The following is a 15,784-nucleotide window of genomic DNA, read 5'->3' as shown; positions in this document are numbered from 1 at the left end:
CTAGTGGAGAAGCGTTCACTGTGGCTATGAGCCTAGTTTTTGCTGGAAATGAGAATACAAGCCCTGTGTGTTTTTGTCAGGGGCCATTTCCTTAGACTGCAGAGTTTAGTCTTGAGGGGTGAAATATTATCTCCTCAGCAATAAAGAGCAACCTTGCTATCAAAAGCCAGATTCCTAAGCCAAGAGAGCAAACCCACGTGTGGTGGCATCTACGTGGCCCTTCATGTCATCCCTGGATACTTATAAAGGAAACCAAGGCAGATGAAAGAATTCTGTGAGGCCCACAAGACATGACAGCAACAGCTCACAGGACAGTGGCTGAACAGACAACTGCTGGCCAGCTTCACGTGTGTAATCATTAGGACCTCAAACAAATTATTAGCAAACCAAGTCTGACAATATGCAAGTAGGACAAATTACTCATCATTACCAAGTTGGGGTTTTATTAGGAATATGAGCTATGACTTACATTAGAGACTAATTAATTTACTATTAAACTAGTTTTTATCAATTACCAATCTAACAAAGTGAAGGTGAAAATACTCAGTGCCCACATAGAAGCTGGGTGTGGCCATGTGTCTCTGTAACCCCAGTGTTACAAGGCAGAGACAGGCAGATTCCAAAAGCTCACTGCCACCCAGTCTAGCCAAAATGGAGTACTTCAGGTTCAGTGAGAGGCCCTGTCTCAAAACAAAGGGCACTCGCTGCCAAGCCTGACGACCTGAGTTTAATCCTTGGGATCCACATGGTGGAAGGAGAAAAACCAACTCCCACAAATTGTCCTCCGATCTTCACATGTGGGCCAATGGCATGTGTACCCCATTATACCTCCTACACAAAATAAACGAATGCATACATACATACATGCATACATGCATGTAATAAAAATAAGGTGGAGAACAATAGAGGAAGAAACTAAATGTCCTCTTCTGGCTTCTGCATGTGTACACACATGTACACACATGTATACACACACGAATAACCAAACCCATTTTGAGAGCATAAGCTGGAAGGACATGCTCTAAGAGACATTAAAAAACTTCCTGTGAGGCCTCCACGCCCAGAAGTACTGGCCCAGAGTCATATAAGTGATGGAGAGCCAGGGAACAGCCCAGATGGGTGTGGACTTGCTGTGAGTGCTGGGCAGCAGGCAGGTAGCCTTTCCAACAGGTGCTAGTGGGGCTCTGCTTTTCTTCTAATGGGATCCTGCAGGACTCTTACCTATTCCCTGGGCAGAGGTCAGCCCCAAGTACATCAGAGAGCCAGCTGTAAACAACAAGGGTGCTGGGTGACTGTTAGAGGAATGGCAAGTGGAGGACTCACAAGTTTGCCAGGCAAGGTTTTGAAGGCACAAAAAGCCCTGACCACAACATGAAAATAGATTCACTGGACTATAGATGGAATGTCCCTCATCCTAAATGTTTGGGGCCAGAAGTGTTTTGAATTTTAGATTGTTTCTGACTCTGAAATATTTGCGTATATATGGAGCTCCCTTGGGAATGGGACCCGAGTATAAACAGGAAATTCACAGTTACCTGATACACACAGTCTGAGGCAGTTTTAGACATAAAGATCTTTTGTGTTGAGCTGTGATCTGACCATGGCTCTCATGTGAGGTCATGTGTGAGATCTCCCACCTACAGTTCATGTTGGTGCCCAACATACTTTCAGATTACGAATGCTCACCTGTGTTGTAAAACAAGGAACTGTTCACCCAAAGACACCGTGAAGACAATGAAGCAGTGTGTTAAGAAGAGGCATCTGTGACCCAATCTGGTTTTATAAAGAATTCCCACAACAAACAAGACAGAACTCAGGAAGAAAGAGGAAGACTTGGAAAGTCACCCCACAGAAGAAGCAATCCAAGGATTATGAACACACAGGACTTGCTTAGCCTCATTAGCAAAAAAGAAAAGGAAACACAACACCCTACCACTTCTGGGTATATATCCAAAGGAATCAAGGTCAGTATCTCGGAGACATCTGCACCCAGCATTCTGTCTGGCATATTCACCATAGCCTGTCAATAGGTAAGCAAAACATGATACACTCTCCTTCCCCACTCCTCCACCCACAGGCAACAGCATATACACACCCACTCATGTATGTACATGCCCACACACACCTGTGAACATATGCACACACATATGAGGAATACTTTTCAGCAGTAAAAGGCAATCCTGACATTTGCAACAACCTGGGTGAACCATGCTAAGTGAAATGAGCCAGATACAGAGAGACAAATACCATGTGATTTCACATATGGAATCTACAAATATTAAACTAAGAGAGCAGAGAGTATTAGTGTGGCCACCAAACAGAGTGGGAGAGGCAGCTCACAGGACATTTTGGTTGTCAGGAGTAAGTTCTCTCTTCTACAGTATTGATTGACTTAGAAACACATTATCAGGCCAGGTGTGGTGGCACACACCTTTAATCCCAGCACTCAGGAGGCAGAGGCAGGCAGATCTCTGTGAGTTCAAGGCCAGCCTAGTCTACATAGTGAGTTCCAGGCCAGCTAGGGCTACAGGGAGACCCTGTCTCAAAAAGACAAAAAAAAAAAAGAAACACGTTATATTCTCCTTGGTGTTTATTATGTGTAGATGACCCCACAAGTGGTAGGCATGTGTGAAGGTTGTATTCGTCAGATTTACTGTGGCAATGACTCTCAATGTACACAGTCACTATATCGCATAGAGCTTGAATATACGCATAGATATGTAACTTGTCAGTTATACTTCAATAAGACTGGAAAATTTAATTAAACAAAACGAAGAACAACTCCAAGTATATCCACAGTGTATTCTGGCAGTCACACACGAAGGTGTGGTCAGGGCCAAGAGAGCAGGAGGAACCACCCTTGTAAACGATCTGGAGAGAAGGTGTCCTAGTTTGTTTCTCCATTGCTGTGACAAAACACTCTGACCACTACCAACTTGGGGAGAAAAGGGTTTATTCAGCTTACATCTCCCAGGTTGCAGTTCATCAGGGAGCCCAAGGTAGGAGCTCAGGGTCAGGAACCTGGGACAAGGGCCATGGAAGAACGCTGCTTACTGGCTTGCTCCCCTGGCCCCTGCTCAGCCTGCTTTCTTATGCAACACAGGCCCACCTGCCCAGGGGTGGTACCACCCACAGTGGGCTGAGCCCTCCCACATCACTCATCAAGAAGATGCCCCTCAGACATGGCCACAAGCCAGTCCAATGGAGGCAATTCTCCAATTGAGGCTCCCTCAACCCAGGTGTGTCAAGTTGACACTAAAGCATCCAGCACAGAAGGTGTGCTTCTTTGTGAATGGGGTTATGACAGTGGAAGGGCCTCATCATGGATATGTGGCTAGAGCCAGAGAGACATGCAGGGTCTGGGCAGGAGGGGCTGCCCGGGGGTGGGGTACAGGGTGGGCAGCAGGTTTTGCCTTACATTTGCTTGTTCTTTGCACCTGTCAAGAATGCTTTCTCCTTGCGTGTTAGAGAAAAGAGTCACAGATGGTAAAGGTGCCTCTGAATGGGACGGGCTCAGTGTCTCTGGGGCTGGGCTTGGGTTGCAGCCTGAGATGGGCCACCTATAGGGTGGGGCCCCTCTGAACTGCTCTTCTCTGTAGCCTCCCACACTCTTGTTTAGTACCCAAAGCTCCTGGAGTTTTCCTTCCTGCCTTAGTGTCTGGGTATGTGATGTGCACAGAAGAGGTCTCTGGCCTTCCAGGCCCCTTCTGGCCTTCCAGGCTACCCCAACCCAGACCGCTGCTGAATGGGAGCGGGCCCAGAGCCTGACGGTCCAGGAAGAAGGCAGAACAAGCCAGCCCTGTTCCTCTGTCAAGACAGGGCAGTGCCAGGACCACAGTAGAGCAGGTGCTGGAGCCCAGACACTTGGCTGGCAGGTGCCTTCACCTGTGCCGAGCCTCCTGGACTTCCTTTCTCCAGATAAGGCACAGAGGTCTGGGTGCTCGGCAGCCCCGTCTCTTTCAGGCCCTGATAGATGCTTCTCCCCAAATGTTAACTTTATGAAGTTTTTCTCCGTACTTGCTGCAGCACTTCTTTAAAAATATGCAGTACAAAGTAGAAAACGAGGGGAATGGGTTAGACCCGGGTCCTGCCCGATGCCCCTGGGAACAGCAGGGTGTGGCTGTCAGGCATTCCTAGGTGAATAACAGGTTTATTTAGGGTGTGTGTGTGTGTGTGTGTGTGTGTGTGTGTGTGTGTACAGGGTGCTTTATTCTTCACAGAGTGATACGTGCTAAGGTGAGTTGGGCTTGAGCCAATGTCCCCATACGTACAGAACTGAATAAAGTGGGTCTCTGAGAGGTCTGATTTGCCTTGATGTGAAAAGGGACATGGGAAGACAGAGATGGATATTAAAACCAGAGGTGTGATCAGTCCTGTGCTGGTTCTGGCTTGGAAGATAGGGGAGATAAGGCAGCTCTCACTGCGGACACTTCCAGGCAGGAAAGACCTGCCTGGCTTGGAGGGCTTTCTGTACCACGTCTTCCCATTGAGCATCTGCCATCTCCCAAGCCCAGGCAGGAATCCCTGGAGCAGGAAGGCTTACTCCAGCCATGGTCCTTTTCATCAGCTCTACATGTTCTGGGTCCATGGGAATAGAGCTGTGGCTGCTCAACACTGCAGCTCCCTCCTCATCGTCAACCTCACTCTCCAGTGGCAAGTCTGGCAAGTGAGGCCCCAGGGCCTGGATTTGATCCTAGATGTCAGCAACTATGTCCTGTCACTCACCAGCTGGTGCCAGTTCTACCTCCTTTTGTTCAGGGTCTTGGTTGAGGGGCTGAGAGGAGTAGCCTGCTGGGCCTGCTCCTGTTTCTTCCTCAGGTTCTTCACTGGACCCTCATGTGGCCCCAGGTCCTCAGTCTGATTGGCCCCATGAATGACTGCTGCCATCCGGGAAGGGGCCTCTTGGAGCCCATGGCTGGACCTGCACCTTTACTCAAATACCAAGTTTTAATCCTGGTCCTGGTCACAGAAGTAGCATCCAGCTAGCCAGCTGCTCAGACTGTGAACCTAGACGTTGCCAGGGTCCAGATCCCAAGGGACTGTACTAATATCCATTCAGATACCTGCAGAAATGCTGGGTCCCAGGAAGCCTGCCACACTGGGCAGGGAGGGAGGGCATGTTCTCTGGTGATCTGCAGACTGGGAACGCTAAATGCCTGGCCTTTGGCTTCACAACTGCAGCCTTCCCCAGAGAGGTACTCACTATGGTCTAGACACATAGGACCTTCCTAGGGCCCCTCTTGAGTTTCCTTTGACACTTGCCAACTCTTGGGCCAGTTCCAGATCACTGTCCTCTAGGCTGAGTACCTGCTGCTGAGATGGACAAGGTTACCACCTGGATGTCACAGTTCAGGGTGGGTGACAGAGGTCCTAGGAGGGTCCTTGCTCCCCAGGCACACTCTCCCCTCTCAGATTGTAGCAGGCCTCACAGGCCCAGGCTATGGCAGGGTGTCTGTCCCCTCAGAGCAGGCTGAGCTTCCTGGGAGGATTCCTAGTCAGCTGCGCAGCTCCCTCCTAGGAGAGTAGTCACAAGTCTCAGGAAGCTACAGTGACTTTGTGAACATACTGGGAGGTGGAGGAGGCTGGAGCATCCTGGATGGGGTGATGCTGCTAACATGACTGCCTGACCACCCTCTTCTGCCCTGTTCCTGCAGGAAGGCAGTCCTCAGCTGGCTGAAGCTGGAGGAAGCACAGAGAGGCAGGGCTGTTGGCATTTCCGACTTGTTTGAAGCCAGGAACATGGAAATAGCCTGAGAGACTGTGTGCAATGTGACCTGTGCCTGAGCCCAACTACTCTGGAGCCCCAAACCAGGGGCTGCTCTGGTCAGGGGCTCTGGCCTGAAGGGGAGGCAGCCCTAGCTCTGCAAATACCAGGTCAGAGAGGGTGTCACCTGGGTTCCCTGCTTGGATCTCTCTCCTTTCTTGGACATCTGTGTCTCAAACCAAACAACTAGGGCCCCAGGCTTTTCACACTTGTTTTGGCAACAGTAGGCATGTCTTTCATTTCCTGGCAGCTTTCTGGGGAGTTAGGATTCCTCCCACAGGCACGGTGGGGAGCTGATGTCCTGGGCAGCGTGTGGGTGGGGCTGCTGTGTGAGCATCCTTTATTCTCAGTGCTGGAGGGAAGGGCTGGCCTTGGCAAACCACCCTGGTGCAGGGCCAGGTATCATGGAGCTATACACGTGGTTGTGGGAAGGACAAGAGAGCCACCAGGGTCAGTCAGGGCAACTTCCAGGACGAGGGGACAATTGTGCTGCAGTCTGTGCCCAGGTGGAGAGGTATACCCTTTCTTGTGCCCTCCATTCACAGTTAGTCTCCCTTGGACCACCCTCTGGTCTTATGTAGGGCCTGTCTTTGGTCTAAGCTTGTGAATGAGTGTGGCCCTCAGTGGTGTTCCCTCTTACATCCTGTCTCTGTCTCTGCAGTGTTCCTGTGTAGATGCAGCTGTTGCCTTGCCTCCAGCACACCTGGCCAGGTGCCCTTCCAGTCCCATGTTTAGCAGGGCTGGAGCTCAACCCTCTAGAGGTCCTAGACATGCCTGGCCTGTGAGCAAAGGCTATACCTTGCCTGGCTATTCAAACCCTCCGTTGGGTCTGTCACTGGCTGAGGCCACTGCCTCCTGGACTCTCTTGAGACCCTGAGCCTTTGGCCTGGCCCACCCTACAGACAGAGGGGCTTCTCTGTGACTTCTTGCATGGCTGAGGCTACCTGGCTCCCTCTATCTTGCAGATGTCATGTCATAGGTGGACTCTCCAGGCCAAGCCTGCTGTCCCACTCCCCACACAGAGCTGGGGCCCTCATCCTGCCAGCTGAACTCCTGGGGTCAGTGGTCCTCACTCTGGGATCCCACCCCAGGCCTTATCCCTAGCAGGTTTCCAGGGCTTCTGTTCCCTATTCCACTTCCCACGCTGCCACCCAGGACAGGTGGCAGATGATGTTAGCACAAGGTTGGGCTCAGGGGCCTGAGGGGCTGTCCTGACCCTTGACAAGCTCTGTGCAAGCTTAGAGGACAGCTGGGTTGAGCTGACCTCAGTGTGGAAGTTTAAGGTCAGGGCTGTACCTAGATGATTCCCATTCTCTCTGTTTGTACCCTAGAGAGGTACAAACTCCTACAGAGTCTGGAGGAGACCTGGGTACATGCTGATTCCCAGGTGTAAGGGAGCGGAGCAGTGGCTATATACAGTGTGTGCTCAATAATGGAGGGCTGGCCTGGTGAATTGTAAAGTTTGTAAGAAGCAGCTTATGGGCATGAAGCTCTGTAGAACAGGGCAAGCTTGGTGGGTCACAGCCACCAGTGCAGGTGGAGGTGGCAGTGTCCGTGGGCTAGGCCCTCCCAGCTGGCTGTGGCAGGAGCACTTCTGCCAGGGTCTGAGGGGGTGCTTGTCATGGTCACTCCCTCATCATGAATGACTGGAGTTGAAGGGCAGTTTAGGGCAGTTCAGGGTCATGAATGCTAAGATGAACGCTTCAGGGTGATCCTCAGGTGGGGCTCTTCACGCCTAGCTGCAATCTCAGAAGACCCCTGTGCTCGGCATCCTGCCGAGGTGATTCTGGGACCCAAGAGAGAAACCTACTCTGGATGTACCAGTCTGAGTCACTGCTAGAGTTGGGGGGTGGTGATTTCTGTACCAAGTGCAGGCTGGGTATGTGTGACACCATCACTCAGAAGAGGGTGCAGATGTGAACGCCCTTTTGGGTGGCAAGACATAGTGAAGGAACTCCCTTGCAAGGTCCCTGCCTTGGAACTAGGAAGCCAGCATGAAGACCTGTGTAACAGTGTCTGTAGTGAAAGGTACACCACTGCATCGTTAATTTAGGGAGACACTGACCCTGTGCACAAGTAAGGAGCTAGGAGCCAGTTACTTGTTAGGCTAGTACCAGTGTGGCTACAGGAAGGACTGTTACATTTTCATTAAAAAGAATGTCTTAACACACACACATACACACACACACATGCACACACACACACACACATGCACGCACACACATACACGCACGCACGCACGCACACACACATGCATGCACATATATCTTTTTTGGGGGGGTGTCTTTTTGAGACAGGTCTCCCTGTAGCCCCAGCTGTCTTGGAACTCACTATGTAGACCAGGCTGGCCTTGAATTCACAGAGATCCACCTGCCTCTGCCTCCCAAGTGCTGGGATTAAGGGTGTGTACCACCACACCCGGCTCACACTTGTGTATCTTGAACCAGCTTGAACCAGATGTGATGTTTCACAGTTGTAGTCCTAGTACCTGTGAGACCAAGTTAAGACCAACATTCAAGGCCAGCCTTGGCTACATGAGACTTTATCTCATAAAACTAAATGAACAGCCAGCAAGATGGCTCAGCAGGAGAGGGGTTTGCTGCTGAGCTTGACAAGCTGATTTCAGTCAAACCCACATGGTGGAAGGAGAATACTGACTCCTGCAAGTTGAACTCTGATTTCTAGCACCCACATGGCAGCTAACAACCATCCTTAACTCCAGTTCCAGGGGAATCCGATGCTCTCTTCTGTTCTCTGTGGGCATTGCAAGACATGGTGCACTTACATACATGTAGACAATACACTCATACACATAAGAGTAAAATAATAAAAAAAAATTAAACATGCCAACTACAAAAAGCACATCAGGCTGGGGAGATGGCTCAGCAGGGTGTGTACCTTGCAAGCACAAGAATGTAAGTTAGAGCTTCTGAACTCACATAAAAAGCCAGGAACAGTGGCATGCTTGTGCTTGTAATCCCAGTAAGGGGGAGGTAGAGACACGATTCCTGGAGCTTGCTAGACAGCTAGCTTAGCTTACTTGACTAGCAGTGTAGTGGGGTTTTCACCACAAACACACCAGTGATGTGCTGTGCTAAGATTATGATGGCGTTGATGTTCCTGGTAATGGGAGCTTTTCAGGTCTGTTATAATCCCAGAGGGCCACTTCTGAAAGTGTGCATTTACAACTGTAAATATACGTGTATATGTGCACATACATAGATACATACATATACTCATGTCTAAATCCACTGTTAGAATATGCACACAGAAGTATGTACTGAGTTTAACATGATCTGTCCAATCGAAACCCAACACAAAGCCACATTTTATTTTGTGATTCCTTCTCTCTCAATCTGTGATTGTCATCTCTGACAGTGAGGCTTACTGTCCTAGCCAGCTTTAATTGTCAACATGACAAAGCCTAGAGTCAGTTGAGAGGAGAGTCTCAATGGAGGAATCACCTTGGCCTGTGGGCATGCCTGTCGGGGACTGTCTTGATTATTTATTGATGCTGGAAGGCCCAGCCTGCAACAGGCAGCACCATCCCTAGGCATGTGGTCCTGGACTGTATAAGGAGCCTAGCTAAGCACGATCCTGCACGTAAGCAAGTCAGAGAGGGAGCCAGCAAGCAGCGTCCTCCACAGCTCCTGCCTGGGTTCCTGCCCTGACTTCCCTCAGTGATGGACTGTGACCCGGACGTATAAACCAAATAAACCCTTTCTTCCCCTAAATTGCTTTTGGTCAGAGTGCTTCATCACAGCCTCAGAGAAGGCACCAGGGCACTCATATTATTCTTAGTATGTTTGCTTACTCAGTCACTAGTTTCTGAGCCACACATGCCACTGTGAAAAACAAATCCACACTTGGAATTTGGTATTTGTTTCCCCTTCTTTTTAATCCACCTTGAAGATATATAGTCAAAGTTCTTCATTAAAGGACTTGTTACAGTGAGTAGAGACTAACCCTAAAGTAAGGCAGATGACTCAGGCAGTGAAGTGCTGCACAAACATGGGGCCTGAATGCGAGTCCTAGAACCCATGTAAAACGTCTGGGTACAGCAGCCCACATTTGCAATTCCAGTGCTGTGGAGGCAGAGGTAGGTGGATTCCTGGGGCTCCCTGGCCAGTCAAGCTGAGTCAATAAGCCCCAGGCCAGTGAGAGACTTTCTCTCAAAAAACCAGAAAAAGTGGAGAAGGACTGAGGAAGACACCCAAGGTTGGCCCCCAGGAAGACACCCAAGGTTGGCCCCCAGGAAGACAACCAAGGTTGGCCCCCAGGAAGACACCCAAGGTTGGCCCCCAGGAAGACACCCAAGGTTGACCCCCAGCTCCCCACATACACATAGAGAAATGTGTGAGTACTCACAGACGTGTGTATATGCACACACATAAATAAATAAAAATAAAACATTTAAAATAAAAATACAGGGCTGGAGAGATGGCTCAGTGGTTAAGAACACTAGTTGTTCTTGCAGAAGACCCAGGTTCAAATCCCAGCACCCACATGACAGCTAACAACTGTCCATAACTCCAGTCCCAGGGGATCCGACAGCCTCTTCTGACCTCTGCAGGCATTGCACTACATGGGTGCACTTACCTACACACAGGCAATACACGCATACACATAAAAAAAATAAAAAAAATAAAATAGAATAAAAAATAAAATAAAAATACACTGAATCAGCACACTGGCGCATGCCTGTAATCTTAGCAATGGGGCTAAAGCAAGAGGACTGTAAACTCAATAGTCTGAGCTATAGATGTAGATAAGTAAGAGCCCATTTTGAAAAACCAAGGGCTGGGGATATAGCTCAGTGGTAGAGCACTTGCCTGGCATGATCAAGCCCTGTGTTTAATACTCAGAATTGAAAATAAAGACAAAAACAAAACAGAGACTATTGAATGGTAGTAACAGGAGGTTGGGCACCGTGGAACAGAGTGTCAGTGAATTTGAAAAGATAACAATTAGAAATATCCAGAAGCAGGCCAATGACATGGCTTAGTAGGTAAAGATGCTTGCCACCAAACCCGACAACCTGATCTGAACCCTGGAACCCACATGGTAGAAGAGAGAACTGACTCCTGCAAGTTGTCCTCCGGCTTTCACATGTGCTGTGTACACCCCACCCCCCAAATAAACAAAGAACGTAATAAAAAAGAAGCATTCAAAATAAAGGACCCCAAAAATTGTACTAACAACAAAAATAGAACCAGGTTTCATCGAGTTCTAGGACAACTGTAAGCAGCCTGACACACAACTTGAGCCTTTGGTTGGGCACCACAAAGAACAGAATTACTTGAAGTTGGCTGAGAAGCTTCTCAAATCTTACGAAAACTATATACCCACAGTACGAACCTTGAGCAGCAGAAAAGAAATACATGTATATATGTATTTTGAGACAGGATCTCCCTGTAGCCCCAGCTGGCCTGGAACTCACTATGTAGACCAGGCTAGCCTGGACCTCACAGAGAGATCCGCCTGCCTCTACCTCCTGAGTGTTGGGATCAAAGGTGTGCACCACTATGCCCAGTAGAAGAAGTATTTTTTAAATGCCACAATAGCCTACTTAGGAATCAAACTGCCAGAAAGTAAGGATGAAAAGGAAAACTTGAAAGCAGCCAGAGGGAAGAGGTGCACTAGACCCAGAGGAGGTATAACGACTGACTTCTTGCCAGGGACTATGCCATCCAAAGACGACAGAACACCACCTGTACAAACCCAGAATGTTCAACCCAGAATGCCACATCCATACTGCAGAGGTGGTTTTGAGAAACAAGGTAAATCAATACAATGTCAGATAAGACTATTTATGCCCAGCACGTCTATACTACAAGCAATGCTACAGTCTTTCCACCAGAATGACAGGAAGTGGAGAGGTGGATCTACACAGGAGATGAGGAAGACTAGAGGCAGAAGACAGGAAGAACTTCCTATTTTATATCTCCTTAAATGACACTTGGCTGTTTACAACAAAATACTAACAGTGTATTATTGGCCTTATCACATATGTAAACCTTGGCAACAGCAGGAAGCAGAATGGGAAAATATGCACACAATTGTAAGGTCCAAGCATCGTATTTGAAGAGTACCATGTTCTTTGAAAGATAGACTTCGTGAAGTTAAAATTGTATGTTAAACCCAGATTCATTGACTGAAGAGTAAGATGAAGAGGTTATGCTAGTAAGTCAATAGTAGGGGGAATAATTTTGACTCCAAAAGAAATATAGAGCACATATGTAAATACGTACGTCAGGAGGTTAGACCAGCCATACTGGCAATCGCATCAAATGTAAAAGGTGTGAACATGCCAATGAAAAGGAAAGAAGAGATTGCCAGACTGGATAGAAAAAGTTCGATCCCACACTTTACCAGAAAGAGAACTGAGGCCACAGTCATCAGGGTACAGTAAAGGTTCTGGTGAAGTTCTTAGTGGGAGTCAGACCAAAAAGTCATGCTTGCTCTGGCTGGGCTGCAGCTGTTGGGGCTCTGCACATCCTTACACACATCCCCTTTCCCATGGTCCCTGGCCTTGAGGGGATTCATGTCCTAGTCAAGAAGACAAGTGAGCATCTGAGCAAGGTCAGAGACACACAGTGAAGCGCAGAGGCAGGGCTTGGCAGTGAGGGGCTTGTTTATGGGGAGACTTCTTGGAGGGGTAAGGGAAGGGGAGACACATGGGATCCCAGTGATGGTCTGCACTCCGACGGGTCTCTGTGTGGAGAGAGCAGGCAGCAGGGAAGGTCAGGAGCTGACTGGGAAGGTCAGGAGCTGGCTGCCCAGCACAAATACACCTGCAGACAATTAGGTAATGGAAACAGAAGCCTGGATGAGCATGGCGACTACAAGTTCTGGGAAGTGGTCCAGGGAGGAAGCAGGACTTCAGTTTGGGTCCCACTAATGGGGTGGTGCAGTATGAAAGCACTGGACACTCAAGTCTGAAGGTTCCTTGGTCTGAACCCTGAGCCTCAATTTCCTCATCTGTACTCTCATTGCCCCCTGGTTGTACTTTCTTAAGCCCAATTCCTCACACAACTGTGTTCATGCACACACCTAACTCTCATTGTACTGGCTGTCTGGACAACAGCACTGGTCATCTGGAAAATCCTTTCTGGCCCACATAAAAAATGCCTGGCTGAGACCTGGGCTCAAGTACAAGCAGAGCTGGCAGCAAAAATGGAGAAATCACTGTCCAGTCCACATGGATAGCTAAACTGAGGCTCATGGGAGAAATAACCAGGCAAAGGTCACAAGCTGCATGGTGAGTAATGATACCAGAGCAACTGCTCTGGGCCCAGGGTCCAGGAGAGCAGAGCCAGAGCCATGCTGTAAGAGGGAAGGCCAGTATAGACTCAGCAGATGGTACGGAACCAAGCCTTGCATCAGGGTATAAGAACTGAGTTGCTAGCCATCAGTGTGTGAGAGCTGAGGTTCAGGTCAAGCTGACTATCAACAGTCTTTCTTGTCTTTGGGCTCTGTGGGAACACCGCCTACTCTGACCCCCAAATCCCATTTTCCACGCTGGGCTCTATGTTTCTTGGACTGGTGCCCAAATTTTCCAAAGACCAATATAGTAAGGAGTTTCAGGGAAGGTCAGGCATGAAGTCCAGCATGGCTGGAAGAGCCCCTGGGGGTTGGGTAAAGTGGACTCTCCAGAAGGCCACCACTGTCCATCTCCCATGCAGCTCAGGTTGGATATGTGACTGGAAGACCCCTGGCCACACCTCAGCCACTGTACCACCTTAACAGACTCCTGGCCTTACAGGAGCCTAGCATCTTCTCAATATTTCAGAGCCAGCTACTATGACACAAGAAACATCTCTTCTAGACAAGAGCCACCTTGTGCTAGGCAGCGCTGCCACCCTAGGGATGTGTCTGTGCTTCTCTAATAAAGACTCAGGAAGCACCAATGTCACAGAGGGCATCTGTGATTGCCACTGGGGTGTGAGCCACACAGAGGAATGGACATTCATTCTTTTACTCCCTTATTCATGCAACAAGTCTCCATCTGGCTAAGCCAGGAAAGCAAAGGGAGCTGCTGACAACACACCTCACTGTGCACAGCAGGATGAAGGCCTGGGTGGGCCTGGGGACACTCAGCAGACACTCTGTCAATGCCTCGTTTTCTCCATCTGGCCTTGACTTTCACCTACCCAGATGCCCCAACTCTGTCTCTTTCCTGGCTGTAGAGCCCCAGTGATATTTCTGGGCCAGATGTTCTGGGCATGGCTCCATGAGGAATTCCACTTTCTTTCCTACTGAGCAAAGGGAAAGGTGAGGTGCACTGTGCCCACACCAGTGAGTGTTTTGCAAACAGTATCTATGTTTCAGGAACAGGCTCGGGTGGAGATGGATGTTTTGCTAGCAGCCAGAGGTTCATTTCTCATGTTAAGAGGGTCAACCCTTTTAATAATATTTTCACCTGCAACTTGGAGTGGAAAAGTCAAGCCTGGCCCAAATGCTTAATGAGGTATTTTGACAGAGTTCTATTAGGATGGGTGTCTGCATTCTTGAGATGTACAGGCCTCTTCCTGCTGGGCAGACCCAGAGCTCTTCCTGCCCACTGCATACTTGCAGGAGTTCACTGTGTACCTCTGCCAAGTCCTGGCCCTGAGGAACGCTCAGGGATGGCTGTCCCTTCTTTCCCGCCATGGTCACATCATTAGACACTGTCACCAATATGAATAGGCCATTCTAAGCGGGCGCAGGGAAGCCAGCCACCAGGATGGTGACCAGAAGCTGTGGGGTCAGGGTATCTGAGGTTGTGTTGGAGTGGACGGGCTTATGGACAGTGGTGGTCAGGGGGATGGCAACACTGCAGACTGTGTGGCTGGTGATGGAGGCAGTATTCAAGATGGCAGAGATGCTGATCTGGGACTGAAAGAAGGCATGCTTATGGCAGAGGTGAGTGTGGAGGTGGTGGTACTGATGGTGGAGATAGTGATGTTAATGATGAAATCATTGGTAGAGTTAATGGTGATGGCTTTGGATGTGGAAGAGGCTGTGGTTGGGAAGATTGTGTTGCAACTATTTAGATCAGATTGGCTCAGGAGTTTTCTGTAGAAACAGATATGGGTGATTCAGGGGACAGCAGGGCACCCATGCCAAGTGTTCACCTCATCGTATCTCAGTCCCTGGGGTGCACACAAGTGATTGCCCAGGGTCAGACCCTAGGAGCACTGAGGCCCAACTGCCACTCAGGCTTTGCCATTCATCGGTCTTTTCCTGTACCTTTGCTGGGGGGTGGGGGGCCGTGTGAGGGGTGACCTCTGGGAGTCCTGTTTGGAGGTCTTTGAACCTGAGTGGCCAGCTTCCAGCGTCAGGAGGGGAGCGGAGTAAACCCCTCTACACTGCCCCTAGCTGCCAGCCCTGCCCAGCGCAGGTCCGCAAAGAAGTCGGCCGTGCCAGAATTCCTTCTGGCCCCGGGCCTTGGATGTCAACTGGGAAATGAGGCTGAACTGGCCAGAGGAGGGCTGAGGCCGTCACAGGCCCGGTGCCTCACTCGGGAAACTGTGGGCCGAGGCTACGCGCCCGCTGCCACATCGCTGTCTGCGAGGGAGTCGGAGCAAGGCGAGGTCCCCGCTGGGCGCTGGGGGTCAGCCACTCGCGGACGCCGGGTGCACCCTGCCGCGGCCCCAAGCAGGCCGGACCGCTCGGCTGAACACCGCCAAGGTGCCCCGGGGCTGCGCGCCCCGCCCCGCCCGCTCTCCGCGGACCGCCGTCCGGCCTGGCGACAGAGGGAGGAAGCGCTGTCCTCGCACCACCTCTGGCCGCCGCGGTGCCAAGTCGCTGGCGGAGGCGGCGGCGGTCGGGGGCCGGCAGCGCGCCCTCCCCGCGGCCCCCGCGAGCTCGGGCTTACTCACGTAGAGTCCGGAGTGCTCGGCGCCGAAGAACGGGAAGGGCACCGAGAGGGGCCGCAGCCCCGAGCCGCCGTCATCTTGCTTCGGGGTGACGGCGTCGCCGCGCTCCGGGCCGAACGGGTAGAAGTCGGCGAGGGCCACCGCCGCGCGCGCCCGGCCC

The 15,784-nt window shown here is 50.4% G+C and overlaps 1 protein-coding gene across 1 annotated transcript in view; it reads right to left on the bottom strand.

Moving 5' to 3' along the window:
- Sned1 (sushi, nidogen and EGF like domains 1) overlaps nt 1–15,784 on the bottom strand; it is an 88,505-nt gene that overhangs the window by 72,227 nt on the left and 494 nt on the right. The window contains exon 2 of the mRNA XM_029561672.1: nt 15,628–15,782. Within this exon, the coding sequence (XP_029417532.1) occupies nt 15,628–15,782 (155 nt within the window). The remainder of the gene's footprint in view (nt 1–15,627; nt 15,783–15,784) is intronic.

The sequence above is a fragment of the Nannospalax galili genome, unplaced genomic scaffold (assembly GCF_000622305.1).
Source record: "Nannospalax galili isolate Female #2095 unplaced genomic scaffold, S.galili_v1.0 scaffold453, whole genome shotgun sequence".
Taxonomy (NCBI): Eukaryota; Metazoa; Chordata; class Mammalia; order Rodentia; family Spalacidae; genus Nannospalax; species Nannospalax galili.
This window is presented reverse-complemented; position numbering and strand designations above follow the sequence as displayed.